At 59.7% G+C, this 27,359-nt stretch overlaps 2 protein-coding genes across 2 annotated transcripts in view; both read left to right on the forward strand.

Moving 5' to 3' along the window:
* SLMAP (sarcolemma associated protein) overlaps window positions 1-19,546 on the forward strand; it is a 37,154-nt gene extending 17,608 nt beyond the window's left edge. Inside the window, exons 5-27 of the mRNA XM_078876458.1 lie at window positions 737-799; window positions 1,495-1,590; window positions 2,044-2,115; window positions 2,479-2,619; window positions 2,806-2,943; window positions 3,306-3,474; window positions 4,043-4,099; window positions 4,429-4,479; window positions 4,613-4,678; window positions 5,238-5,300; window positions 6,183-6,242; window positions 7,189-7,266; window positions 7,757-7,819; window positions 8,531-8,593; window positions 9,104-9,154; window positions 10,402-10,506; window positions 11,398-11,472; window positions 12,010-12,179; window positions 12,792-12,942; window positions 13,241-13,340; window positions 13,840-13,939; window positions 14,263-14,397; window positions 15,073-19,546. Coding sequence (XP_078732584.1) covers window positions 737-799; window positions 1,495-1,590; window positions 2,044-2,115; window positions 2,479-2,619; window positions 2,806-2,943; window positions 3,306-3,474; window positions 4,043-4,099; window positions 4,429-4,479; window positions 4,613-4,678; window positions 5,238-5,300; window positions 6,183-6,242; window positions 7,189-7,266; window positions 7,757-7,819; window positions 8,531-8,593; window positions 9,104-9,154; window positions 10,402-10,506; window positions 11,398-11,472; window positions 12,010-12,179; window positions 12,792-12,942; window positions 13,241-13,340; window positions 13,840-13,939; window positions 14,263-14,397; window positions 15,073-15,156 — 2,151 coding nt within the window. The 3' untranslated portion in view covers window positions 15,157-19,546. The remainder of the gene's footprint in view (window positions 1-736; window positions 800-1,494; window positions 1,591-2,043; window positions 2,116-2,478; window positions 2,620-2,805; window positions 2,944-3,305; window positions 3,475-4,042; window positions 4,100-4,428; window positions 4,480-4,612; window positions 4,679-5,237; window positions 5,301-6,182; window positions 6,243-7,188; window positions 7,267-7,756; window positions 7,820-8,530; window positions 8,594-9,103; window positions 9,155-10,401; window positions 10,507-11,397; window positions 11,473-12,009; window positions 12,180-12,791; window positions 12,943-13,240; window positions 13,341-13,839; window positions 13,940-14,262; window positions 14,398-15,072) is intronic.
* Window positions 19,547-21,690: 2,144 nt separating this feature from the next.
* On the forward strand, window positions 21,691-26,929 carry ATP6V1F (ATPase H+ transporting V1 subunit F). Its single transcript, XM_078876472.1, has 2 exons — window positions 21,691-21,857; window positions 24,918-26,929. The coding sequence occupies exons 1-2, from the start codon at window positions 21,700-21,702 to the stop codon at window positions 25,117-25,119; spliced, it is 360 nt and encodes a 119-aa protein (XP_078732598.1). The 5' UTR covers window positions 21,691-21,699; the 3' UTR covers window positions 25,120-26,929.
* The last annotated feature ends 430 nt before the right edge of the window (window positions 26,930-27,359 follow it).

Raw genomic sequence — 27,359 nt, forward strand, 5'->3', positions numbered from 1 at the left:
CCGTCCGGTTTACACGCACAAGAAAACGAAACGCCATTTTAAATGGAATTGATCAATCGTGCCGACGCAACAGCAGCAACAGTAGCAACACCCTCCTGAAAGCGGAGTCTTTGAGGCTCGAGAGGGGCATTTCCGGCTAGGCCGGTGGCTTTGCGGTTACGTTGGACCGGCTGCTGCGCTGCGGCGCAGGCGGCGGAGCTCTTGCCACGTCGCGAGCGGCGGCGGCGGCGCCGTCGCCGGGGCCTTGGGTTCGTGCCAAGCGGCGCCGGGAGCCGGGCACGGAGCGGGCGGCGCGCGGCTGCAAGCCGCTCCGCCCCGCGTCTCCAGTGCAATCGATTTTGGAAGAGGCGGTGGAGGGCAGAGGGCAACGTCGGTGTGAGAGATTGAGAGGGGGAGAGGGGGGGGGGGCAACCCTGCGGCACAGCCCGGGAGGGGTGCCTCGTTACCAGGGCCCAACAACAGCTGCAACCGAAGACTGAGCAGCCCAGGGGCCACCGATGGTGGGCCCACGTGTCCTGCGTGTACCTGGTGTTGCGCACGACGCACGCGAGAGCGAGCTGTGCGATTTTTGTTACGGTGCGCGGCATTTGACGCGGAGGCTCGAGGGAAATCGCAGACGAAGCGGGAAGGCAGCCAGATCCGGTGCTGCCAACGCTTTGCCCAAGCTCTGTTGGCCTACATCAGGATGTTTGGCCTACTCCGAACGATTCTCACTGTCGTTGCCGTGCCTCTCCAGGTCTCTGCGTCGCAAGCCAATGCCTACTCCCAGGAGCTCTACCAGATTTCGCAGTGCCTCAAGGTAAGGGACGCCGCCGCCACCTCCGCCGTGCGTCTGCGCGTGTGCGCGTGTGCGCGTGTGCGCGTGTGCGTGCGCCGTAACGCGAGGGAACGGTGGTGCAGCGGTTAGCACGCCGCACCGCAAACCAGATATCCCGGGTTCGACGGCGAGCGGTGACCGAATCGGTCCGGGGGCCACCCTCCGCCTCACCGCGCTGACTATCGCGGTGAGGCACGGTCGATCAACCGCAATGACCTGCAAGGCTTGCGGTGGCCTTCATCCAGCTGCGGACTTTACAAAGGGGATGTAAGATGAAGATGGCGACGATGTCGTAACGCTCGTGATGGTAAGGGTAGCGGCGGCTGCTTGCTCGCGCTACTGCGGGGGGGAGGGGGGCCGCCTCCACGCGAGCGAGCTCTGGAACGCCCCGCGGAAGATGCATTGGGCTACTCCGCAGGCGACCTGCTGATAAAATAACTCTGGTGAAGCCGTTTACACAGCTGGATGGGACAGGTGGTTGGGGGGTGGGGGGGGTTTATATATTTTGCCCCATCACTTCATCTCCCACGCTGGGAGATGGACCCGGCGACCTCTGGATTGCAAGGCAAGAGTGCTGCTGCCCATTGCAGCACTCTGGCAGTGGTGGTGATGATGGTGCTGGTTGTGGTGGTTGTGGTGTTTGGTGGTGGTGATTGGTGGTGGTTGTGTTGGTGCAGGAGGCCCTCCACAGGGAGCAGATGCTGGAGCAGAAGCTGGCGACGCTGCAGCGCATCCTGGCCAGCACCCAGGAGGCATCCGAGAGCAGCTGGCAGGTCAGCTGACACACACACGGACACGTGGACATGTGGACACGCACGGGAACACGCACGGGAACACGCACATGTACACACAGACACAGGGCATTGATACGCACTGGACCGCAGAGATCTACGCACACACAGCATCACACAAGACCGCACATACGGGAACGCGGGAGCACGCACGTGCACAGGTGCACACACGCACAACAACAACAACCGCCACTCACTACTACTACGGCACTTGTGCCAGCCGAGGTGCACTGCGAGGCCACGTGAACTGTCGAAGGCACACGCGCAGGCACACACACGCGCACGAACGCGGGTTCCCAAATGCACGAGCACGTGGAAACACACGGGCACGCTGGGGCCCACAGGCGTGTACACGCGGACACTGTGGGGATGACCGTGGGGTGGGAGGTGCGGAGACGATGACCCCCGCGCGTCGTCCCTGTTACCGCTCGGCAGGCGCTGATGGACGAGGATCGGCTGCTGTCTAGGTTGGAGGTCCTGGAGAGTCAGCTGCAAGCGCACGCCAAGGTACCTCCTCCTGCACTCGCACGCCCCCCCCTCCTCCCCGCTCCGTGGTGGCGGCACGGCAGCGGTGGGAAAGTGAGAGGGTGGAGCGAGCGCCGCCAGACAATAGCGGGAATCGGTTTGGCGAGTGCGTCGCTCGCCGCCGCACTCGGTGAGCAGCGGCACTCGCCGCCACGCGTGTCGGTGGCACTGGGAAGGGGAGCGGCGGAGACCCAAGGGTTGGCGATGGTGATGATGGCGAGAGTTACTCGGGTAGCACGGTAAAGTAAGGGTGACCCCGTGCGAGCTTGCCGACCATGCTGACGTTGCCATCCCCCCCTCGCCCCGACCCCTGCGCCCCTCTGGCCGTCCCCGCGACGACCGCAGAACCAGACGGAGGAGTCCCTGCGCAAGGAGCTGACGTCGCTGCTGGAGGACAAGCTGAGCTACGAGACGACGGCGAAGGAGTCGCTGCGCCGCGTGCTGCAGGAGAAGCTGGAGGTGGTGCGCAAGCTCTCCGACGTCGAGGTGGGGGGCCCGGCTTCGAGCACGGTCGCCGTGCGCGGGCTCGACACGCCGAGCCGCCGGCGACGTGACGGAGCGACGGTCTGAGTCCGCGAGAGAGACGGAGCGATCGCGGTCCCCCCCCCCCCCCCCCGAAGGCCCCGCTGAGCGTGCGCCCCTCTCTGTCCCCGCGGTCGCCTGCGCGCGCAGAGGGCGCTGAGCAACACGGAGGACGAGTGCTCGCACCTCAAGGAGATGTTCGAGAAGTCCCAGGAGGAGGTGCTCGACATCGCCCGGTGCCACACGGACGCCCAGGAGAGCGTCAAGGAGCTCACGGAAAAACTCCGGGTACGTGGCTTCTCGGCACACGCGCGCGCGCAAGGCGGCGCCGCGGCGGCCTCTCGCGGCGCGGCGCCCGGTGCCCCCGTTCCCGCTGGCGCCGTCGCCGCGACTGGGAGGGAGAGACGGTTAGGCGCGGGCGAATGCGCGAGTTGAGCCGCGATCCCGGACGCTGGCAGCCGACAGGGTGCCGAGAGGCGCTCTACATCCCGGCAGTTCCCACCAACGGCCGGTGCGGTCGGAACACCGTGACGTCCACCCATGGCGGGGAGAGGCGGAGGTGCAATCCATTGCGTGCGACGAACGGTTTCTCCGCGCCGCGAACCTCGTCGTGACGACGACGACGACGCCGCCCCCCCACCCCACCTCAGGTGTCGGAGGAGCGGCAGGAGGAGGCGGTGGCGCGGGGCGGCGAGGAGCGGCGCGAGCTGCAGGCCCAGCTGGAGGAGCTGGAGCAGAAGGAGAGCGCCCTGCAGGCCCGCGTCGAGGCCCTCACCGCCGACAACGACTTCACGCGCCAGCAGCTCGCCTCCGTCAAGGGTAACGCCACCGCCTACGCCACACGGTGAACTAGGGGTGGGGGTGGGGGTAGAGACGGTGGGGGAAGGCTTTTTGTCAGTGATTTGGTTACATTTTTACTTAACTTTCGTGACTGCAGAAATTCATATTCTTTGGTTCTTTCGGTAAAGTCACGGAGATAGAAAAAAATAAGTGAATAAAAATAATAATAATAATAATAATAAAAACACTAATGTAGACTGTAGCCTGGTTGTTAATCGGAGTGAATGTACTGGCAGTTTATACATTACAGTCTATTAGTGTTTTTTTGTTTTTATTATTTTATTTTTATTCTTTTTATTCACTTAAATTTTTTTTTAGTGACTTTGGCTTGGGTTATAGGTGTAGGGTATTGGAATGGCCACCTGGCGACGGAGTGACTGGTGCGCTGGTTGGGGTTATGGTTATGGTTCGGGATTTCTTGTTATAGGGCGAGGGGACATGGGGTCCAGGATATAGGGCAAGGGATATAGGGCAAGGGATATAGGGTCCGGGATATAGTGTTCTAGGGGCTGCATCGCCCTTGACTCGCAGCTCTGTTTGGTTTCAGCGCGACTGGAGCAGATCCAGGAGAAGAGCAGCCTGAAGGAGGAGAGCGCCTCGCTCGGTGAGTAGCGACACTCACCGCCACGCGTGTCGCACGCACGCACACGCGTGTTACAAACAGCTTGAGGCGGCCCGCCCTATGTGCGGGGCGAGGTGACACCTGCATCACCCTCGCCATGCACCACACACACTTGGTGACGAAGGGCCAACGCCGGAGAGCAGCAATAAAACCTTGCCACTTCCCACTTCAAATAGGCAGCTGCCAATTCAACTTCACGCGGCAGCTGCCACACCAACCCTTGACGCTTCCCACGACACATAGGCAGCTACCTACTTCAGAGGTGCGGAGGCCGATTGTCTGCCCCCCTCCCCTCCCCCCTTGCCTCGTAGACGACCGGGTGGACGACCTCTCCTCCAAAATCAACGGCAGCATCGACGAAGGTGAGCGGCACCCCGCGCTCACCCGCACCCGGGGCTCACCCGTACCCCACTATCCCACGTGTGCGCGTCTGTGTGCCCGCGTGTGCGTGCGCTAACAGCACTTTGTGCGTGTGTTGTGTGTGCGCGTGTGTAGCGCACGTAGCACCACCCGGCGTGGACTCCTGCACGGAGCTGGTGCAGCAGATCGTACAGCATCAGAGTAAGCGCCCGTCACCGCACTCCGGGCTTCACACCCTCGCGCTCCACCGGCCCGACTCTCCGTAGCGCAACCCCCCCCATTGTCTAACCGCCTAATCGCCACGAATGCGCCAAATTGGTTCCCCCCCCCCTCCATAGAAATGTGGAATTTCCTCCGCTCAATCCGCAGCGCTGCAAACGGGAAACGGAGCACCCAATGTGCCAGTGCTCATTCGAGCAGTGGGGCACTTTGACTTTGGCTCCCAAACAATGCCCCTAAAAGCGGCCTCCCCCCTAAATGCGCCCTTCACCGTGCCCGGCATTCGGCGAAAAGCAGTCCGGTCCGTTACATGGTGCGGCACTCACCGGTTCACTCCGGTCACCCGCTCACCGGCGGTCAGTCGCCTCCTCGTCGCTCTCGTGTCGCTGCTGCCACGGTTACTGTGAACTGTTTGTCGCTGGCCGCTCGTCATCGGGGCACGCGAGTTGCCCGAGTTGCCCGAGTTGCCCGAGTTGCGCGAGTTGCCCGTATTACCCGAGGCTCGCGGGGTGACGCCGTGTTCGCTCTGTGCCCGTTGCAGTGAAGCTGGGAATCTCCAACGACTCGAACCCTTCGATGGAGGCGGAGATGAACGACCTGCAAGGTTCGTGTGTGCGCCGTGACCGCCGGCGCCGCGCCTCTCCGTGACCTCGCGCCCGCCCCACTCCTCCCGTCGTCCGCTTTGCGAACCCCGCGTGCCCCCACGTGGACCCACCCCCCACCCATCCTCCCTCCCCTCGCCCCCCACTGTGGGAGAGGTAACTTTGAAGAGTTTGAGTTTTTGAAGCGAGCTTTAATGACCGCCGCCGCATGTGGGCTACCCGGCGCGTGAGCTACCCGAGTGGCGCCGGTCGGCGTGAGCCTCGATTCGCGAAATCGGTCAGGGAAAACGCTTGCCGAGGAAGTGGCTGTAAGAGCGCGTTGGCACGGCGGTAACGACGACGACTGTGAGTGGACGACGGTGATGACGACGACGATTGTGAGTGGACGTCAATGACGACTGTGAGTGCCGTGACGCTGGCTACGCAACTCCCACCCACGGCTCGTCGTGCGTCGAGACGGAATCCCCGCGTGTGAGGACGGAGGTCGTTCAGCAGCGGTGTTAAGAGGCCGCAGTGCGCCGAGGAAGACCGGTAGTCACCAGTTGCTGCATGGTCATCATCAGCCACGGTCAATCCACTGCTGTTGAGGAGACACGGAGAGAAGTTGAAACTGATCCGTGTTCTGCCTGCTTCAGGGATGCGTGTGTGTGCGTGTGTGTCTTTGTTTGTACGTGCATTTCTGTGTGCGTACGTGCATGCGCGTGTCCGTGCCGGCCTTTATAGGTGCTCGCTAACAGCATTCGCTCCAACAGTCTGTCAAGGCAACACACGGGGATCTTTATCTTTGTGTGCGTGTGTCTGCGTGGGTGTGTTTGCGTGCGTGTGTCTGCGTGCGTGTGTCTGCGTGCGTGCGTCTGTGTGCACCGCCGCCTGTGCCCGCCCAGCCAAGCTGAGGGCCCTGGTGGAGGCCGCACAGAGGAAGCTGGTCCCATCCACCCAGGACGGTGAGAGCTACCGCTGGGCGTCGCTGTCGCGCCGCAAAGACACCGCTGCCACCAAATCGGCATTCGCCCATTGGGAGCTTGAATGGCCGCAACGTTACTTGTGTTGGGGGAGGGGGGGGGGGACAAGGCGAGGGGGAAGGCTGGGGTGAGGTGAAGCTGAGGGAAGGGATTGGGGATACACGACCGAGGCAGGGTGGGACGCGCCCGATGGGATCGTCCACCGTGGAGGTGGAGCGATGGGATCGGCTCTCGCACAGGTGCGAGGTGGATCGCTGGCACTGAAATTCCGTGAGATGTCAACAGCTTGTTGGGGGGGAGGGGGGGGCCTTCATCCAGCGGCGGATAGATCACGGTTGATGATGATAATAAAATAGAACGATTAAACGAATGTCACTCCAGTAATCTGCACCGACGTCTACATGTCTGGAAATAAAACCCACTCCAAAAACAGACTGCCGTGAACAAACCCAAACGAAGCAACATCGTTAACTCCTGAGCGCTGATTATCTCTGGGAGGCCACTCGGGGGATTGGCTGGGCCCCAGGTGAGCCAGGCCTACTGGTAGCCCAGGTGAGTCAGGCCTACTGGTAGCCCAGGTGAGCCAGGCCTACTGGTAGCCCAGGTGAGTCAGGCCTACTGGTAGCCCAGGTGAGCCAGGCCTACTGGTAGCCCAGGTGAGCCAGGCCTACTGGTAGCCCAGGTGAGTCAGGCCTACTGGTAGCCCAGGTGAGTCAGGCCTACTGGTAGCCCAGGTGAGTCAGGCCTACTGGTAGCCCAGGTGAGCCAGGCCCACTGGTAGCGCTGCTCTTAGCTCAGATGAGCCAGGCCTACCGGTAGTGCAGATCTAATCTCAGGTGAGCCAGCTCTGTCAATGGCGCATTGCCTGGTAGCACCCTGCCCCCCCCCCCCACCCCACCCTGATGAGCCGTGCGTGGCTGCGTCACAGGAGTCTGCTCAGAGCCGGGCCCCCCAGGAGCTGAGCCACACTCCAATGACCAATCGGGAGCCGTGGAGACCCTGAGAGGTGAGCCTCATCCGCCAGCCCACGCTGACTGGTGTGGCGATGTGTGGGGAGGCCCTCATCCAGCAGTGGAGTGACGTAGGGTGGCGAGATGTTAACTCCCTCGCCTGGTATACAGGAGGTCGTGGGTTCGATCCCGAGCCTGACGCCACCTGTATATTTGGAGATTGCGTGTCTCTCATCATCATCACGGTGGCTAGGCGATGTTAACTCCCTCGCCTGGTATACAGGAGGTCGTGGGTTCGATCCCGAGCCTGACGCCAGCTGTATATTTGTAGGTCGCGTGGATTTTTTCTCCGGGTCCTCCGGTTTCTGCCTCCACATTTAGAATGAGCGCGCACACGCGAAGAGGCCAACCTCCCCTTTGCGGTCCCGCCTCGTTAGCAAAGCACCGCCTCGTCGAAACAGTCGCAGTGCGATCGATGATCTTTGTGTGCTCCGCCCACCCCGTGTCCAACGTGGCGTTGATTGCTTTGTGTTTTCTTAACCGCAGAGGAGCTCGGCCACACGAGACAGCAGCTGTGCCAAGCCAACTCGGAGATCCAGAGCCTCAAAGGTGAGGCCTTGGTCGCGTCTCACAACGAAGGTGACGGCGTTCGTGCTTAGCTCTGTCTGTCGCTCCGTCCGTCTGTTTGTCTATCCATCTATCTATCAGCCAACTGTCCCTCTATATCCATCCATCTGTTTGTGTCCTTCCGTCTGTGTCCATCTGTCTGACTGTGTCTGTTCATCTGTCGGTCTATCCATCTATCCGTCATCTGTCAAGTCCGTCTGTCTCTCTGTTTATCAGCCTGCAGCGGGGGTCACGATTTAACGCAACATATAAATGACCCGGCGTGAGCCCAGCCAGCGAGTTGCGTCGCTCTCGGGGACTCTCCCTCGAGAGATCCGATCAAAAAACCCAGAGCTCAAAAGGATTTGCCTCTGCGGCTCTGGCGGTGTGCAAACACCAGCACTGGGGAGACAAAGGTGGCCGGGCGTGGCGTCGGCCGGACAGCCCCGTGGCGTGGCAGATTTGGGTGGCGCCGCTCGCGCTAACGGCACCGCCGGCGTGCGCGGCCTGTGCCGGGGGGAGGATCTTTCCGTGCGTACGAGCGGCGTTGAGCGGCGTTGAGCGGCGCTGAGCGGCGTTGAGCGGCGTTGAGCGGCGTCGAGCGGTGTCGAGCGGTGTCGAGCGGTGTCGAGCGGTGTCGAGCGGTGTCGAGCGGTGTTGAGCGGTGTTGAGCGGTGTTGAGCGGTGTTAAACGTCGCCGTTGCCGCTCGGCAGGGCGGCTGGAGGAGCGCGAGGCGGCCGCCGCCTGCGAGGAGGACGCCGTGTCCAGCTGCTCAAGTGAGTTGCGCCTGCGCCGTCCCGAGCGGCCGCCCCAAGCGCCGGCCGGGACCCCGTTCCTTCCCCCCGCCCCCCCCCCCCCTCCCACCCCGCTCCCACTGCACGTGACCGCCGCCACCGAACTCGCCGCCGGTATTCGGTGGGGCGCGGGGGGGGGGTGTCCTCGTGCAGCTCTTGGCGCCGTCCCCCCGCCGGGTGGAGCCCCGCTCGGGATGGGCACGCAGGCCGCTCCGACAGCCTTGCCCACGTCCCAGAGAATCAATGAAGACGTGTTTTTAATTGTGTGCGCACGTAAGAGATAACACAGTAACGATGCTCAGAGCCCTTTGTGCTGTGCGCACGGCATCCGTGGGAGCTCCCTGTCCACGTTTCCTTAAGGCTCTGTGGCCTTAAGGAAACGTGTACAATCGGCGACGTTTCGGGCAACATGCTCCACTTGGCAGCGCGATGGGAGGGAAAGAACCGACTCCCTCTCTGTCTCCAACCCCGCTGCTGCTGCTGCTGCTCCAGGTTCCTCACGCGAAGACACGGACCCTCGGGACAGACTCGCGCCGATAGCCGGTAACGTCCCCGGCAGTCCACGCGGCACTACACGGCACTACACGGCACTACACGGTTACCACGCGGCACCGCGTCGTTGCCACGCGCTTACCACGTGGGACCCCACGGTTACCATGCGGCACGACGCGGTTGCCACATTGTTGCCACGCGGTTATTGCTCCGCACGGTACGGTTGTTGTACGATGCGGTCCCCGGTTGAGCGGGGCGCGAGTCGCGGTGCTGCACGTGGACCGTGACCCAGCGCTGGACCCAGCGCTGGAGGCAGCAGCGGCGAGGGTTGGTGGATCGCTCGGCCGCTCGGAAAGCTCCCTCCCTCCACGTGGCCATTGCTGTCATCTCCTGGCTTGCCAGGGCGCACCATGGCAGTGCAGCCAGTGGGTTAATTTCCATCTGTGCAGGGATTGAGCGTTAGCTCCCCCCCCCCCTTCCATGCGTGGGTGTTCTCCAGGCACTCCGGTTTCCTCCCTCGTTTATGATCCGTCGTTAATGGAGTTGGCCAGTTGAACACGTAGGCTTTCGCGACCAATGTCATCCATAAGAGGGGTTTTTTGGGGGTTAGATCGTGTAAAAAACACAGAACATGTCAATTCAACACGTTCTGTTTACGTGACAACCCTTACTAGTTGGCTGTGGTGGGTTTTAACGACACATTTATATATTTACGCGATCTAACCCCAAAAAAAACTTCTTATGGAGGTGGCGAGATTTCCCACTACGAGAGCACAGAGCTTGGCCCATTGTTGGTAGCGCCGGTTCTGGACGCTCCGCCGCTTCCCCGCGCCTCCATGCGAAAACTCCTTCCCCCGCACCTCCGATTCATCCCCTGCACCTCGATTCCTTCCCCCACATCTCCGACTTCTTCCTGCGCCCCTCCGATTCCTTCCCCCGTATCTCAGAGTCCTGCCCCCGCGTACAGGGAGCTCCCAAGGATGCCGTGCGCACAGCACAAAGGGCTACGAGCATCATTACTGTTTTATCTCTTACGTGTGCACACAATTAAAAGCACGTATTCATTGATTCTCTGGGATGTGGGTGGGGAGCGGCCTGCGTGTCCATTCCGATTCCTTCTCTCGCATCTCCGATTCCTTCTCTCGCATCTCCGATTTCTTTTCCCACACCTTCGACTTCTTCCCCGCATCTCCGATTCCATTCGGGAGGGGTAAGTTTAACCTCGCCCGTAGAACAATCTGAAGGGACGGGAGGAAAGCTACGGCGCGCTGACCAAGTGCCACGTCTTGTCGCCACAGGGGAGCCGGGGACCGCCCTCGGGGAGATGGAGCGGCTTCAGGAGGAGCTGAGCCGGGCGCGTGACGCGGCGCAGTCCGGCAAGGAGCAGATGCGGCAGACGCTGGGTACCGATCGCACCTCGCGGCCGCGGCGGATTTTTGGCTGATTGCCTGTCGAACAAAGACGGTCACCACATCGAGCGCTTTGAGATGCGCTTCTGCGGCCGTCTGGAACGCTCTTCCTTCCGATATTAGGACGCCACTGGGAGCTATGGCAACTTCTAAGTCGTGGCGATTGAAAACCCGTTTCTTTCGAACGGCTTTTTTTGCGTTTAGTTTGCTATCCTTCCCCCGCACCTCCGATTGCGTACGGTGCGAAACGAGTTCATGCATGCGTAGCGTGCACCGGCGCACGCCCCTCCTCCGCCGCTCCTCAAGGGCGCTCGCTGACAACGCGGAGAGGAACGTGTGTGGGGCGCGTGTGGGGCGCGCGTCCGCCTGGGGACGGAGAGGAACGCGCGAGGGCGTCCGCCAGGGCCACGGTGGCAGCCGAAGGGACGTTCCCCCGCGGAGGAACTCGGAGCGATCTCCTGCTGCTCAAACGAGCACCGAAGGCGTTGCTCGTCCTCTGTTTGCAGCCACGGGCCCGCGATGGAAATTCCTCATTGCTATGGCGGGGGGAGGGGCGGGTCTATCCGTAGGACAACCACTGTTGACTTTTCCACACAGTTGGTTGGTGATTTTATCTACCCCGTAGGGGTGATGAGTCGACTGCCAACGGTGCGCTGCTCGCTCTACCGCTGTGCCGTCACGGCGGAGACGGAGCGGCGTCGTCGTGGTTAAAAAGCTGGCGGCGGTGGTGGTTACGGTGGTGGTGACGGTGGCGGTGACGGTGGCGACGACGGTGGTGACGGTGGTGACGGCTGTGGCGGCGGTGGCGGTGACGGTGGCGGTGACGACGATGGTGGTGGCGGTGGTGACAAACGGTGAACGTGCTCTGTCTTCGTCGTTCCACAGCCACCGTGGAGAAGGACCAGCTTGAGAGCAAGGCCAAGGTGGAGGGGTACCTCAAGCAGATTCAAAGGTTGCAGGGTGAGTCCCAGCTGCCTGTGTGACTTGCGTCACCGTAACCTGCCAGCGATCCTTCGACACTTCACGTGGCCTCAAAGTTCACCTATCCTGGCACAAGCAGCGTGGCAACAGCACCGCCACTTAATGGCGAATGTTGTTGTGTTTGCGCGTGTGTGTATGCATGTATATCTATCTCTGTGTCTGTTTCTTCTTGGTGTCTGCACGTCTCTTTGTATGTCCGTGTGTGTGGCGTAGTGGTTATTGCTGCACTGCACTGAGAACCAGGCGACTCGAGTTCGATTCCCACTCACGGCCAACATCGGTAACAAATATCAGAACTGGTCCCGGGCCTCTCCCTAGGTCAACTCAGCCTTAAATGAGTACCTGGTGCAGTGTGTAAACGTGAGCACTGGGGAGCTAAAGGCGGCCAGGCGTGGTGCTGGCCACCCACCCCCTCGTGCGCCGTGCCGACCTTCGCAGATGCTCGTTAACAGCACCTTGCCCCAACAGTCTGTTTATGCTACACGGGGGGATTTTTGTCTTTGTGCGGTGATGCAGAGCTCCTGGTGCAGGCGCAGGAGGAGCTGTCGGGGTTGCATACGCAGCAGAAGAGCGAGCGGGAGGAGGCTCAGTCGCGCCTCGCGCGTGCGCACAGCGACAACGCCGACCTGCAGCGTCGCGTCGAGGCCGCACAGGCCGGGCAGCACGACCAGACGGCCGCCCTGGAGGTACGCTCACCCTGCAGGTACACTCACCCTGCAGGTGCACTCACCCTGCAGGTACACTCACCCTGCAGGTGCACTCACCCTGCAGGTACGCTCACCCTGCAGGTACGCTCACCCTGCAGGTACACTCACCCTGCAGGTACACTCACCCTGCAGGTGCACTCACCCTGCAGGTGCACTCACCCTGCAGGTGCACTCACCCTGCAGGTACACTCACCCTGCAGGTGCACTCACCCTGCAGGTGCACTCACCCTGCAGGTGTGAGCGCCGGCACTATTGCCACCGCTACGAGAGCCACCGTCAACGACCGCGATCACCATCAGGGCCACCGTTACCACTACAAACTCCACGAGTATCGCCACAGCACCGCCATCATTGCCACCGACATCACGAGTTCCACCACCACCGCCGCAGCCACGTATCCGTGGAAGGGCCGTCGGCGTGGCTCCATCTCGTTGCGTCCGTCTTGGGTTTAGTTCTCCCCCACGTTGATGCCGATCGCGCGATCAGCATCGCGCAGCCCGATCCGTTGTCGAGGCGATCGGCGATAGTCCAAGCGAGTCTATGGGTCTCTGGTGCGAGTCTGCGGGTCTGTTTGCGTTTGATGTCGAACAGATGGATCTGAGGCGAGCACGGGAGGAGCTGGAGAGGCTGCAGGCCGAGGTCGTGCGGCACCGGAACGAGACGGCGGCGCTGCGCCAGCAGGTGGAGGCGCGCTCGCTCGCCCTGCAGCAGCAGCACCAGCAGGAGATGGCGCAGCTCAGGGGTGCGAGCGCTTGGCAGCACCATCACCACAACGCCACAACGCCACCACCACAGTGCCACCACCGCAGCACCGCCACCATAACGCCACCTGTCACGACCTCCCCATCACAATGCCGCGTGCCGCCGGGTAGCACGGGCGGCTCGGTGGCACCAGCGTCGCCGGTGCCTCGCCGTGAGGGCGCGACCGTTAGGCGAGCGCCTCTCTAAGCCTCATGTGCCGCGTCTGTGCCGCGTCTGTGCCGCGTCTGTGCCGCGTCTGTGCCGCGTCTGTGCCGCGTCTGTGCCGCGTCTGTGTGCAGCCGATCTGGCCGGGGCCCAGGAGGAGCACCGGGCGGCCTTGCTCGAGTCCGGCCACCAGCTCCGCGCATCTCTCGCCGAACGGGAGGAGGCGCTGCGCAGGTAGCCAGCGCCACCCTCCCCCTCCTCGTCAACGCCCCACCTCCCCCTCGCCCTCCCCCCGCTTGCCCCCCTTGCCCCCTCTTCGTCACCCTCCCCCTCGTCCTTGCCCTCCTCCATATCCCCCTCGGGCTCCCGGTTAATACCGCGGTGCGCATGAACCGTAGAATACTACGGCGCCGTCAGCTTCGCGGCAGCCCGGTACGGATCCAGCCGAGTTGGACATCGCGCGCCGGCGTCGCGTCCGAATGTTTTGCCAAATTCGACAAACGCCTCCGCGGTTGGCTCGGTTGGGATCGCGCACAGCATCACGGCCCCGGCGATGGCCGCTCGCGCCATTTCCCTGCGGCGCGAATACCCCGCGTGCCTCTGTGCCGCGAGGAAGGGCCGCTGCCAGAGACGTGTCGCCCGTTCTGTCTGCCGAGTTCGCTGCCGAGGGCCCACGGTTGCTAACCGGTGTGCTTGGTTGTTCGCGGTTCTCCGTTGGCGTCCGTGAGCGCAGCCTGGAGGTTCAGCTGGCAGCGCAGCAGCAGCGGCTGCAGAGCGAACTCGAGGCCGAGCTGGGCCAGGCCAAGGATCGCACACAAGCGCTGCTAGACCAAGTACGCACGCACGCAAATGCACGCGTGCACCTGTACGCGCACGCACACTCATACTCGCCTGAACACGTGTGTTCAGCAGCAGCACCAGAAGTAGCCAATCACACGACCGCTCACTCGCTTGCTCACGCAGTCGCTCGCCCACTCACTCGCTCGCTCACCCAATCACCTACCCACTCGCCCACTCCCCGCTCACACGCTCGCTCACCCAATCTCTCTCTCACTCCTTTACCCAATCAACCACTCGCCCACCTTGTCACCCACCGACTCGCTCGCTCACCTGCTCCGTCGCCTGCCCACCCGCCCACGACCGCTCGGTGTCACAGGTGGAGGAGGTACGGGAGGAGGCCGAATGCTGGCAGCGCAAGTTCGCAACGGCTCAGCAGCAGAAGGAAGAGCTCAGCACCCAGATCTCGCACTTCCAGACCTCCCTGGATGAATCCCGCAAGCGAGCCCAACAGGTGAGGCACGACGGTTGCATCTGTCAACATCGCAGTTGATTCTGCGCAGCAAAAACACAACAATGAAGCGGTTAGCGCGCTCCGCTACGAACCCGGTGACCCGAGGTCGATTCTCGCTCACGGCCAACAGCCGGTGACGATTATCTGAACCGGTCCTCGGCCTCCCCTAGGTTGACTCAGCCTCAAATGAGTACCTCGTGTGGTGTGTAAACATCGCCACTGGGGAGACAAAGGCAGCCGGGCGTGTTGCCTGCCACCCACCCTCTCGTGTGCCCCGCAGGCCTTCGTAGGTGCACGCTAACATCACTTGCCCCAAAGTGTTTTAAGGCTACGTGGGGGATCTTTGTCTTTGTACATACGTTTAGGGTGTGGGAGTGTTGTGGTTACATATCTGTCAACCCATACAGTTTACCCGTATTCTCGTACAGGGAAATTGAGTAAAAACATGTTTTTGTCTATTTGTTTGTGTTTCTCCCTGGGGCTTGATGAATGTTGAGATTTACAAGGAGCACGGGGTGACCGACAAGGTCTTAATCGGTCTGTAACAAGGTAGGGGCAGCACTGACAAGGGGTTGACAGCTGTGTGGTTAACGAGGAGCTGAGTTGTCACCTTGACCGATGATGACAAAGAGTGGGCGCTGAGTGCGCAAGTGACCTGTTGCCCCCTCTCGTCAGCAGCAGACCTCCTGGGCGAGGATTGTTCCCGTCATGTGCCTGGTGGTCGCCGTCACGCTCACCATGCTCTACCGCCCGGAGTAACCGCGCCCCCGGCGGCCTCAACGAACGATGCCCCCCCCCCCCAACTCTCCCGCCCCCCCCATCCCCGGCACGTCCACCGCGCCAGGCCCCCAAAGTCCGCCCGCGTTCCGTGTCCGCCAGGACCACGTCTTATGCAGAATATTTTCCCGGGTCGCCGGTAGACGGGAGCCGGTGGCGCGTGGTTCGTAGCCGCCGCATCAGCCAGGGCGCCGCTGCAAGAGGTATAAAAGCCGCGCGCGGAAATGGTTTACCGGGCCGCCAACCCGGCTGAAATGAAGCCTCTGGCGCAAGAGGCAAACGCTCCGTCGCCTCGGGTGACGTCGGGGGCAGCAGCAGCGTGAATTTTCTACGTTGATGGCGGCCCCCCGCGGAGTCTTGACGCAGTTCCCTCGGGATCCACGGGGCAGCCGTCCGGCCGGGGAGCTGCGCAGGAAACCCGCGGGGGAGGAATTCCTTCTTAAATCCCCCTGGTTGGGAGAGTAAAGCGCACCCCAAAATGGGTCCCGGGGTCTATGAAGTTTCACACACACATACTAACACACACACTGACACAACAACAACAACAGCTGCCATTCGCCACTAAGTGGCGGCGATGTCACCACGGCGCTTGTGCCAGGCCAGATGCACTCTTGAGGCCACGTGAAGTGTCGAAGCCTCGTTGGCAAGAGGTCACGGGACAGACCCAGATGCCACGGGTTGACCGAGGCGACTGGCAGATGCACCACCAGTGATCCCTACTGTGCCAACTTGCTGCATTTTAGCCGCCCGGCTCTCCGCTCATTGTTGTGAGCGTCGCCCCCTCTGGCCATCGTTGTTGTTGGAGGGCAGCTGCCTCCCAACTGCCCAGCAGCGTCCTTCACGAGTCTCCTCCATACACTGTAACACACTGACACACGCACACACTGACACCCACTAACAAATGCTCGCACCTTCTGGATTATACTACGCACCCCCAACTTTTGTTTTAATATGCAGTGGTGGGGGGGGGAGTTCGTTCCTATAATCTGGTGGCTATGATATAATTGCACCTTGTTATTGTAAATGCATTGGGGTACCCCTTGTCTGCTATATCTGTAAGTACCATATTCTCTGGGTTATAAGAGGCTCCTTAAAGTAAGACTCGGTAATGGTTTTAAGGAGAATACGGTACTCGTGTTCCCTGCACTGATTGACACGTGGCAGCGTTTGGACATGCCACACATACCAGATTCCTCACCTGCTCACCACTCGACACTCTCCCATCACTCGCCAGACTCCATTAACAAGGCACTCGGCAGACACCTATGACTGGCACACAGACTGACAACAACAACAACAGCCGCCAATCGCTACTAATTAGCAGTGACGTCACCACAGTGCTTGTGCCAGGCTGGGTGCACCTTTCCGGCCAGACTACAGAAACGCATGCACCCTGGCACACACTACACAGGGACATGCAACTGCATGCGCATCGTGCACACAGAGGGCCACACGGACTACACTCGCAGCTACAATCACAGCTGGCGTGCACCACGACGTGAGGCTGTCTGTGCACGGGACACACACAGGCGCGCACGCACGCACGGCCTCTGCGCTGTCACGAGCGGCCCCCGTCCGCCGGTTAACAACGAATCGATGCTGTAAATAACGTCGTGACAAGTCGCGTTTGGCTGCGGAGAGCCGCGTTCAACGTTGCGTAGGCGGGAGGACGTTCTTACCCAACTCTGTTTTTGCACATCCTGATGAAAGGCCAAACACTACAGAGGCAGCGCTGACCGGCGGCCGCTTCTCTCGCGGGCCCGGCCGCCCCGCTCCCTTCACGCGGCCGTCGGGCGGGGGGGGGGGGGGGGACGCGTGCGCGGGGCCCGCTCTTCGCCGTGGCGACCGGTCCCCCGTGTCCGGCGTCCAGGACCCGGCGCTGCACCAAACCCGCACGCCGCCTCCGCCCACCGAACATCCCCGGCGGTCCGCGTTGTTCTCAGGCCGCGTTCGCCCTGCGCCCACCGCCGCCCCCGGCCCCGTGTCGCCCGTGTTGAGGTCTGCCGCCGGCTGTGGGTGGCGGTGCCGGCGTCCGGTTCCACGTGGGATTGACGTCCCGCTTGAGGGTAGCGTTCCATCGGGTTTGGAGTTCCACCAGGGCCGGCGTTCCACCAGGGTTCGTGGTCTCCCGAGAAGCCGACCCTGGCCGTTATTGGTTTCTAGCTCAGCCGAGCCTCCGGCTAGTCCCACCGTTGGGACCTCGTACGGAGACGGTGCTCGTGCGGTTGTTGTCAACGCTGGCATCCACTGGTGGTAGCGCTGCTGGCGGTGGTGCTGGTGGCGGTGGTGGCGACGTTGCGGGGAGGAACTCATGGGCAGGGGGAGTGTGGGCGAGCAGGGGTTCGGGCGACGTGCACGGCTGCTGTCTGCTCTCGCCCACTGCTGTTGGCGCTTTGCGCTCGGAGTTTTTGTGAAGGGCACCGTTTGTAAATATTCCACGGGCTGGGATGGGGGGGGGAGTCGCTGCCAATTTTTGACAATGCAGAACACGCGGGATTATAAATATTTGTACATTTTAAGAAAATAATTATACGGAGGGCAGCACGAGGCGGCGTGAAAACGGCCGTGAGCTTCAAGAGCGCAGGGCAGCTGCTGTGCATGCGGCGTCACGCGCGGTCGCCGCCCTCCGCGTGCCCGCGTTGTGCCGCGCACGGCCCTAGGTGAGGTGCGGTGGTGGACGCGACGAGACATTCGGCGGTGTCAAAACCGCACTCTTTCAGAAGGTCCCTTGGTCGTTTACGGGATTCCACAGAGCCTTGGGGGGTGGGGGGGGTGTGTGGAGACCCCGACACGCCGAGCGGGGCGAATGGCGATGGAGGGGTTACGATCGTCTCGCCAGGCTTCTCGCTGCGGATGGGGGTAGGCCGCAAGAACGGCCGGGTGTGGTGGCTGTGAGTGCCTGCGGTCGAGGGTTGGTGGGTCACGTAGAGATTTGTAAAGCCCTCTTAACCCCCAAGTGCTGCGTGGTGGCCAGCACATGGGGGTGTAAAGTGTTTCCACAACTACGGCCGCAAGTCTTCGTCGCGGCTCGGGCTCGCGGAAACCCTGAGCGTGGCTGGGACGGTGACTCGGAGCCGGCTCAAGTGAAGCGCATGGCTCGGAGCCGGCTCCGTTGAGCCAGAGCCGAGCCGCGACGAAGCGCGCGGGGCCTTGGGAGTCGGCTAAACCAAGGAAGTACCTGGCTAACGGCGGCGATGTGAACCGGGGGCAGGGGTGGCACTGCTGCCATGGTGACGCAGACCAGGCTGGGCGCTGTTGTAAGACACTAGTTTATGGTGCAGCTGGGGGAGATGTTTAACACTAGAGCTCGCGGCGGCGGGGGGGCGGGCACCACGGTTCATGCGTTGGGGGGGGGTGCGGGGGGTCGCGCCCGACCACTGCTGGCGAAGGCGGCCGTTGGGGTGATGAGAGACGCGCGGTGCCACGGACGAGCGGGTTACACGGAGACACTGGGGCGCAGCGGGTGACCGCGTGCGTGCAGGGTGACTGTGAGCGCACAGGTTGACCGCGAGAGAATTCGCTCCGCGCGCTGGCGGCGTGCGCTGAAGGTGCGTGGCCTCAGTCGGCGTGGGCTTCTCTTGGCCCACCTCTCCCGAAATGCACAAACCCCGGTTACACAAGCGGTCCTGTACCACCCCTAGGTGTGCTCAGTCTGAAGTGATACCTGGTGCCCTGCGTAAATCATCCGCGCTGGGGAGACAAAGTCGGTCGGGTGTGGAGCGAGCCCCACACACCACTCCATTGAGTGCCGTGCCAACCTAAATAGGTGCTCGCTAACAGCGCTCTCGAGTGGGTGGGGACTTTGTCTTGGTCGACACGTGCGAACGCATGGGTGTATCACTCCGCACGCGCGTGTATTGTATACACACGCGAGGACACATCGTGTGTTGTGGGCACCCACAACGAAACCCCGTAACAAGTTAATCATCCCAACAAAAGTGTCAGTGGTGCCACCACAGGTGCGTGCAACACACCTGGGTTGGCTTCTCCCAGCTCCCCGCTCGTATCTGGGTTTGTGAACTCTTGACCCCCCCCCCCCCCCCCCCGTGGATCAGTCTGCTGGCCGTCGCGCGTGTAAATACTGCGTTTGGAAATATTTGTCTCACAGCTGTGCGGTGGCGGCGGCGGCGGCGGCGGCGACCTCTCTCCTTTTTGTAAAGTTAAATGGTTGAAAAGAACTATTTTGTAAACAGTGCCGTGGGTTATAAACAGAAGTTTAAAAGAAAGAAAATGAAAAAAAGTTTGAAAAATAAATGAATTAATGAATGAATAGAGAACTCTTAAGAGAATCGTATTTCGTGTGTGGGTGGGTGATGACATTGCACTAACAACGGCTCCGGGTGTGCATGTGGAATAAAGGCTCAAGTTGCTTCCTCACCCCGTGCCTCTCTCTCTCTCCCAGAGGTCACGATTTGGTGGCGGAATTTCTCGCTATGGAAACATCCGCGCGTTGGTCAGCGTGGTGGTGGTGGTGGTGGTGTCCGACGTTTAGCGCCGGGAGCTTCGTCGGGACATTTACAGATTTCTCACAGGAACTTCAGCTCGTCTGAAAGAGCTACCGGCACGCGGAGAGAAACGTCGGACTTCACGCTGACCAACGCGCGGTGCGAGCCGTGAGCACGCGGGCGGGAGGGGATGCACCGCAGAGCCCCGCGGTGACTGCCCCGCCAGAGCCTCCCCTAGGTCGACTCGGCCTCAAATGAGTCCCTGTGTTAAACATCACCACCGGGGAGACAAAGGCGGTCGGGCGTGGTTCTGGCCACCCAAGCACCCTCGTGTGCCGTGCCGGCCTTCCTCGGTGCTCGCTAACAGCACTTGCCCCTGCAGTCTGTTTCAATCTTGATTTGAAGCTTTCGTGACTGCAGGAATCCATACTCTTTGGTTCTTTCACGTAGGTAGAAAATAAAATAGATCACGACGTTTCGGGCGCAACACAAGCGTCCGTCATCAGGTGGGAAAGCCATGGTTCTGCTGCTGAGGCAGACTTTTAAAAGGTTTAAAATGGGTGTAGCCCAAGGGTCATCAAGAAGTGGCCGGGGCTCGTGATGTTAACGTGAGAAATTATCATGTTACTGTCTCGCCCCGCCAGAGGTCAAAGCGACCACTGTGTGACGAGGCGGATTGACCTGGGCAGAATGAAGACGCCGCAGCCCGAGTTTGACGATCGCGATCCCTCCTGTTAAAGAGAGCGCGGCGCGGGGTGCCACTGCGGTTATACGCGCCGCGCTTTTGATCCGCCACGGATTCGGGAGTTCGATATCGGAACGCGTCCCCTGGATTCCCCTCCTCGCCGCCACTACCGAGATGGTGGGCGAGGGAGATGCCGGCCACGGTGAGGCCGCAGGCCCGGGCCGGTGCGAGCCGGCGGCTGCTGCTGTTGTTTGTTTGTGGGCACACAAGTTTCAAGTTTCATTTATTAGGTAGAGCCCTGTGAGCCATTCGGCTCTTGAATCGGGTGCAACCGCAACAAACAACAAAACAAAAACATGAACAAGAAAACATCTTAACGTGACTATGTGCAAACAGAAAATCCAAGAAAAGACAGCAAAATATTGCAGAAAAAACACCGTACACCAACACTGTGTGCAAAAATCCCAGTGGGATGCAAGTCAAACAACAACAACCACAAGACAACTTAGATTAAGGCCATCAGTCTAACTCTGTACTACAACAAACAAACATGGCCAAACCGAAAAACTTTTCAAAAATCACCAAAATAAAGCCATAAAAGCAATGAAACAGTGATCATTGGAACTGTGACCGAATGTTCACAATAAACGACGTTAAACAACATGTATTACCAAACTCTGCAGCCATAGCTGGCCGCATGAGTCACTCCACACGGGAAGGGAGCCGGAACGGCCTCGCAGGGCGGAGTCGGCCGGTTTGAGCTCTGCTCGGGCTGCCGGAGGCCGCCTCATTGCGCACGAGATGGGAGCGGTGGGTTGCTGCGATTAATAAACAACGCGAATTCCAGCGTCGGGGGCGGTAACAGTGTGGTGCAAAGACGCGTGTGTGTACGCGTGTGTACGTGTGTGTGTACTTGTGTGGTGGTGAGCGGTTAGCGCGCTGCGCTATTAACCCGGCGATTCTCGCTCACGGAAAACACCGGTGACGATTATCTGCACTGGTCCCAGGACTCCCCTAGGTCGACTCGGCCTCAAATGAGTCCCCGGTGCGGTGTGCAAACATCGCCACTGGAGAGACAAAGGCGGTCGGGCGTGGTGCTGGCCACACACCCCCTCGTGTGCCGTGCCGGCCTTCATAGGTGCTCGCTCACAGCACTTGCCCCTGCAGTCTGTTAAGGCTACACGGGGGATCTTTGTCTTTTTGTGAGACTGACTGCCCAGTCATCTCGGTCAATCAACCCACGGCACCTGACGGGAGGGAGGGAGGAGGGGGAGGATCGGGTAGGGGGTAGGGAGGGGAGGAGCGGGGGGGGGTCACGTGTCAGCCGGCTTGCCGGGTCACGTGACTCTCCGTCTCACTCGCCGTGGTGGTAGAGGAGGAGAAGGCGGTTGTTCGATGGCGGGCCGCGGAAAGCTGATCGCTGTGATCGGGGACCAGGACACGTGCACGGGCTTCCTGCTGGGCGGCGTTGGAGAGCTGAACAAGAACCGCAAGCCCAACTTCCTCGTGGTGGAGAAGGAGACGAGCGTCACGGAGATCGAGGAGACCTTCAAGTGAGGAGGAGGAGGGAGGGTTGTAGGCCGAATGATTGTTTGGGTTTGTGAATGAAGACGCACAGGGGGTTAACGCTCCTATAAATCATTCTCTGAATGGGTTGATAAGCACGGTTGGCTACGTACGGTGCGAAAGAAGTTCAATCTACGTACGTAAATTTATTGTACGTCCGTGCCGCGTTCAAACAATGTTCCACGTCTCGATTCGAAGCCTTCGTGGCTTAAGGAACCCCCATACCCTTTGGTTGTTTCGGTAAAGAATAAAAATAAAATAGATGACTGCGTACACAAAAACTAAGCTTAGTGATCTATTATCATGTTTCTACGTGAGTTTACCCAAAGAACCAAAGAGTTTAATGTTCCACGTTATCTTCTTGGTTCTTTCGGTAAAGTCACGTAGAAGGGAAGTAATAAAATAATAAAAACAAAACATAATAAAATAATTCTGCTTGCGTTGTGGCCGAAACGTCGTGAGAATAATTTTATTATGTTTTATTTTTATTATTTTATTATTTCCCTTCTACGTGACTTTACCGAAAGAACCAAGAAGATGAATCCCTGCAGTCACGAAAGAAGCTTCAAATCTAAAGTTCCACGTTACTAAGAGAATCGTGGTGGTGGTGGGGGGGGGTGAGTGGCCGCCGCTCGGATAGATTTTCTGCCGCCCTCCTGAGCTCGCGAGCCCCGCGCGAGGCGCCTGCGGCTTGCGGCCTAGCGGGGCGGGGGGGGGGTCCCCACCACCATCATCTTCATCGTCACTTTAAGTCGTTTCTTGTTCGTGTTTGTTGAGGGTACACCCGAGTCAAGAGCCGCAGGGCTCACAGCAGAGGTCGCAAACGGGTTTTGATTCCTTACCCGTACCCGGCCGGGTACGGGTAGCCGGGTATCGGGTAGGGTACGGGTATCGGGTACCCGGTTGCGACCTCTGGCTCACAGGGCTGTGTCTAATCTACATGGAGCTGAGCTGAACCTCGACACGGCCGCCGCGGCTAAGACCTCGGCACGGAAATCGTCGTCATCATCGTTGTCGTCATCATCGTCGTTGTCATCATCGTCGTCGTCATCCTTATTGTCGTCGTCGTCGTCATCATCGTTGTCATCATCGTCATCGTTGTCATCATTGTTGTCATCGTCATCATCATCGTTGTCATCATCATCAGCGTTGTCATCATCATCGTCGTCGTTGTCATCATCATCGTGTTCGTCGTCATCGTCATCATCGTTGTCGTCATCATCATCATCGTCGTTGTCGGTGGTGGCGTTTTAAAATGCCCGACGCCTTCTCGCTCGAGAGAAAATTTCCGTTTCGCGGCCTCAGCGGTGGATACTCGACGTGATTACAGTCGCTGTGTGCTCGTCTCTGTGTTTGTGTACTCGTCTCTGTGTGTTCTTGTCTCTGTGTTTGTGTACTCGCCTCTTGTGTGTTTGTGTTCTTGTCTCTGTGTTTGTGTACTCGCCTCTTGTGTGTTTGTGTGCTCGTCTCTGTGTGTTTGTTTACTCGCCTCTTGTGTGTCTGTGTACACGTTTCTGTGTGTGTACACGTCTCTTGTGTGTCTGTGTCATTGTCTCTGTGTTTGTGTACACGTCTCTGTGTGTTCTTGTCTCTGTGTTTGTGTACTCGCCTCTTGTGTGTTTGTGTGCTCGTCTCTGTGTGTTTGTTTACTCGCATCTTGTGTGTCTGTGTACACGTTTCTGTGTGTGTACACGTCTCTTGTGTGTCTGTGTCATTGTCTCTGTGTTTGTCTACTCGTCTCTGTGTGTTTGTGTCCTCATCTACTGCTGGATGACTGCGTCCACCTGGCCGTGTCGGTCATTGATGCTGTTTGGCCATACTTCACCACACTGGTCACCGCGGATTTGGGGAGGCTGGAGTGGGGAGACTTGGAACCGATTCTCATTTCGCCACTGACACCAGCCCGGAATCTAACTCTTCTTAACAAACACTTTCTTTTTTACGAACACATTTTCTTTTCTATCACTGGTCCCGGCCAGAGAAATGTCGAATTTCCACCGCCGGCTTAGTATGGGCTGCAACGGTCGGAGTCGGGAGACGTCGCTACGAGTTGAATGTGCCCCCCCATTTGTGGTTGTAGCCCCGTTTGTGTACCGCGTGATGTGGGGGAGAGACCCCCTTTTCATCCAGCAGTGGCTTGACCATGGCGGGCGATGGTGTGCACGGTGTTGCGTGTCTCGTGCTGCGTCTTTATTGCAGGTGCCTGTCGGCCCAGCACTTGGCTCCAACGGGCGTAGAGGGGCGATTCATGCAAGCTGCCTCAATCCTGGCCATAACCCAGATAACCATCCCGGTTTCAATGGTTAGCCAGTGGGTATTGTACGAGTCGTTGTGTTGAGGTGTGTGTGGGGCGAGCGGTAGTGTAGTGGCTAGCGCATTGTACTATGAACCCACCCACCCCAGTTCAGCTCCTGCCCACGGCCATCATCAGTGGTGATTTAACATCTTAACCTGTCCAAGCCCTGCCCTGTGTTGGCTCGGTCTTAAACGAGTTCCTGGTGCAGTGGGTTAAACATCAACACTGCAGACCGAAGTGGACGGCACGTGGTGCTCGCTAACAGCACTTGCTCAGAGGTCAGAGCGTTGAGCTGGCACCGCTGAGACGCTGGGTTGGGATCGGGGTTCTCAAGTGGAGTGAGTGAGTCAAAAGATCTCCCCAAGTGACCACAACAAACGCACCTTGACCACAACAACAAACACACCTTGTTCAGTTGGGTTCTTCTCTGTGCCGTGGCTAAATCCACCTGCGATGCTTGGGTTTCGGTTGTGCCGTCACACGGTCGAACATTGCTCGGATGTGGATGGGTGGAAGAGAGATGCCCCCTTGAAGTGTGAGGCTCAGGTCACCTGAAGAGGATCCCAAAGGTCTCTTGGTGCTGTGCCGCTTCTGTGGCCTGGTGAGTTTGCCCTGCCGTGCTAAAGTTCTGATCGGATGCTTCTTCCCGTGATGCCGATGGCACGGTCCGGGTAACGTCGGGCGAGGCGGTTGGGGGGATGGTAAATGTAACCTTCACTCACGTGCTTTGTTTCTCTTTGTCTCGCGACAGGAGCTTCCTCGTTCGCGACGACATCGCCATCATCCTCATCAACCAGTTCATCGCCGAGATGATCCGCCACGTGGTGGACGCTCACAACCGCTCCATCCCAGCCGTGCTGGAGATCCCCTCCAAGGAGCACCCCTACGACGCCACCAAGGACTCGGTGCTGCGCCGCGCACGCGGCATGTACAGCGCGGAAGACGCGCGGTAGTGAGCTCGCCCGCCCGCTCCACCGCATCGCTGCTCGACCACCCACTCGCCCGTTTTAACCGCTCGCCCACTTGCTCGTCTGCTCACGCACTCGCTCATCCGCCTGCACACCCACTCGCCCACTTGCTCGCCCACTCGCTCATCCGCTTGCACACCTACTCACTCACTCGCTAAACCCCTCGCTCATCCATTCGTCCGCTTACCAGTGCGTCAACCCACGCCCAGTATCTGTCGCTATATTGCTGAAGTGTTACCCACTTACTGAGTCATCATCATCATCTTCAGCCATGGTCAATCCACTGCTGGATGAAGGCTTCCCCCAAACTTGTCGCCATCTCGCGCGGTACCCTGCGATGTGTTAATCCACCCGGCTGCACCCCTGTGGCGACCGTCGGTCGTCGTCCCTCGTAGCGGCGACGCGACCCTGCCATTGCCCACTCAGTCACGGTGATGTCTTTAGCCAGCGTGTTATTTCTCGTCTTCTCAGTGTAACTACTTAACTTGTGAATTTATGTTAATGGCTTCGAAGTTGTGAAATAGTTTTTGCTGTCCCAAATCTAAAGTAATCTGTGAGTAACGATTGCGCGTGCAAGTAATTTTCCTCCGTGGTGCAATGGATCGGTGCGATTCGGAGTCGCGGTTTGATCGGAGAACTCGTGTTTATTTCACATCGCGGTCAATGTCGCAACCTCCCTGTCTCGCTGCAGCGGCTTCACCTCTGCCGCAGTATAAACAGAACCGCCTGTGGTTTGCTTTCGGCTGTCTTGTTTGGGAGCTGTGCTGGGCGACTGCCGCGTTCGGATGTCTGCACCCGGTTGCCCTGAGCCGCTCCACTCGAGTTTGAACTGGAGCTGCCGACTCGGCACCGCGTCGCCAATTGCTCAGTTTCTTCAACTCGACTTGGGCAGGGGTTCAGGCCGCAGCCAGAACATTCCGGCCCGGCATCACTCCGCCCTGGCAACAACTCGGCAGCGATCCGATGTCGACAAACGGCGCGGCTCAAAGTGGGCGGCTTGTCGGTTGGCCGCGACGTTCGCCTCTACACTTTTAATGTCACGATCACACGTTTCAGCGTAAACATCCTGCGTGATAATACATTACGTAACAATTAACACTCGGTATTTAATGTTGTCATGCAACGCGGTCCTGACCTTTCCTCGCAAGTAGCTAAAGGTCAAAGTGCAGCCCCGCGATTGCGCAAGCCACCGCTGGCAGGAGGCCTCCACCCGCCGCAGCACTCGTGATGCCTTCCACCCGCAAGGGCTTCTGGGAAAGCCCCGCCCAACGCGCGCGGTCACCCGAGTCACTCGGCAAGTCAGGGGAACGCCCAGAGGTCGCAACCGGGTACCCGATACCCGTACCCTACCCGATACCCGGGTACGGGTACCCGTTTGCGACCCTGGTGCGGCCGGGTACGTGTAGACCGTGAGTCACTGGTGAGTAACCGTTTGTCACTCATTTCGGGTAGGGTACGGGTAGGTTGTGACCCTGGTGCGGCCGGGTACGGGTAAGGAATCAAAACCCGTTTGCGACCTCTGCCGCAGGTGCACTTCGCCGTACAGCTCCCCTTCCCCCCCCCCCCCCCCCCCCGTGCGTTCTCCGATTGCACCGCGTGCTGCACGGTACGATGCCCCGACGTTTCCATCCACGTGCTGCGAGCTTCTTAAGAAACTGAATGCGAATTTATTAACCCTTCGCTGTGATTATGATCGTCTTAACTCAAAACCCTGAAATGCTGCTGTCTTGTGTATAAAGTGTGTGTAATAGGTGCGTTACCCACCATAAAAAACCATTAAACGTCGGTGACGGAGTGCGCCTGCCAGCTGAGATGTCCTTCAGGGGGGAGGGGGGGAGGGGAAGCTCTCGAGCGGTGAGGAAATGGTCAAGAAATATCCCGGGCAACCCGCGGTCGGGTCTCCGATGGTTCGTCTGCCCGGTCGCGTGAAACGACGCGCGTGTGCAGTGTCGTGCGGACTGCCCCCCACGGTCGCAGAGTCATCGTGGACGAGCCGGACGGTGCCAACGTTTGTCCAAGCTTCGCGGTCCTCCTGAAGATCTTTTTCGGCATGACTTACGAGTGTGTTTCATTTGTCCGCGAACAATTATATAATCCGCTGTTCGCTCCGTGCGTTTGCCTACTCGGGCCTCGCCAAAAATGGCGAGCGCTCCCGTAGCCGGCCACACGACGATGGGAACCCCGAGGTGCGTACCAGGTGCTATAGGCTGCTCGAGGGCAGTGGA

This window comes from Lampetra fluviatilis, chromosome 44 (genome assembly GCF_964198595.1).
Source record: "Lampetra fluviatilis chromosome 44, kcLamFluv1.1, whole genome shotgun sequence".
Taxonomy (NCBI): domain Eukaryota; kingdom Metazoa; phylum Chordata; class Hyperoartia; order Petromyzontiformes; family Petromyzontidae; genus Lampetra; species Lampetra fluviatilis.

Bases quoted from the DNA above. Each gene is read 5' to 3' on its own strand.
- ATP6V1F (XM_078876472.1), top strand. From the start codon at position 21,700: ATGGCGGGCCGCGGAAAGCTGATCGCTGTGATCGGGGACCAGGACACG. The intron at 21,858-24,917 runs GTGAGGAGGAGG...GTCTCGCGACAG, and splicing joins GAGATCGAGGAGACCTTCAA to GAGCTTCCTCGTTCGCGACG.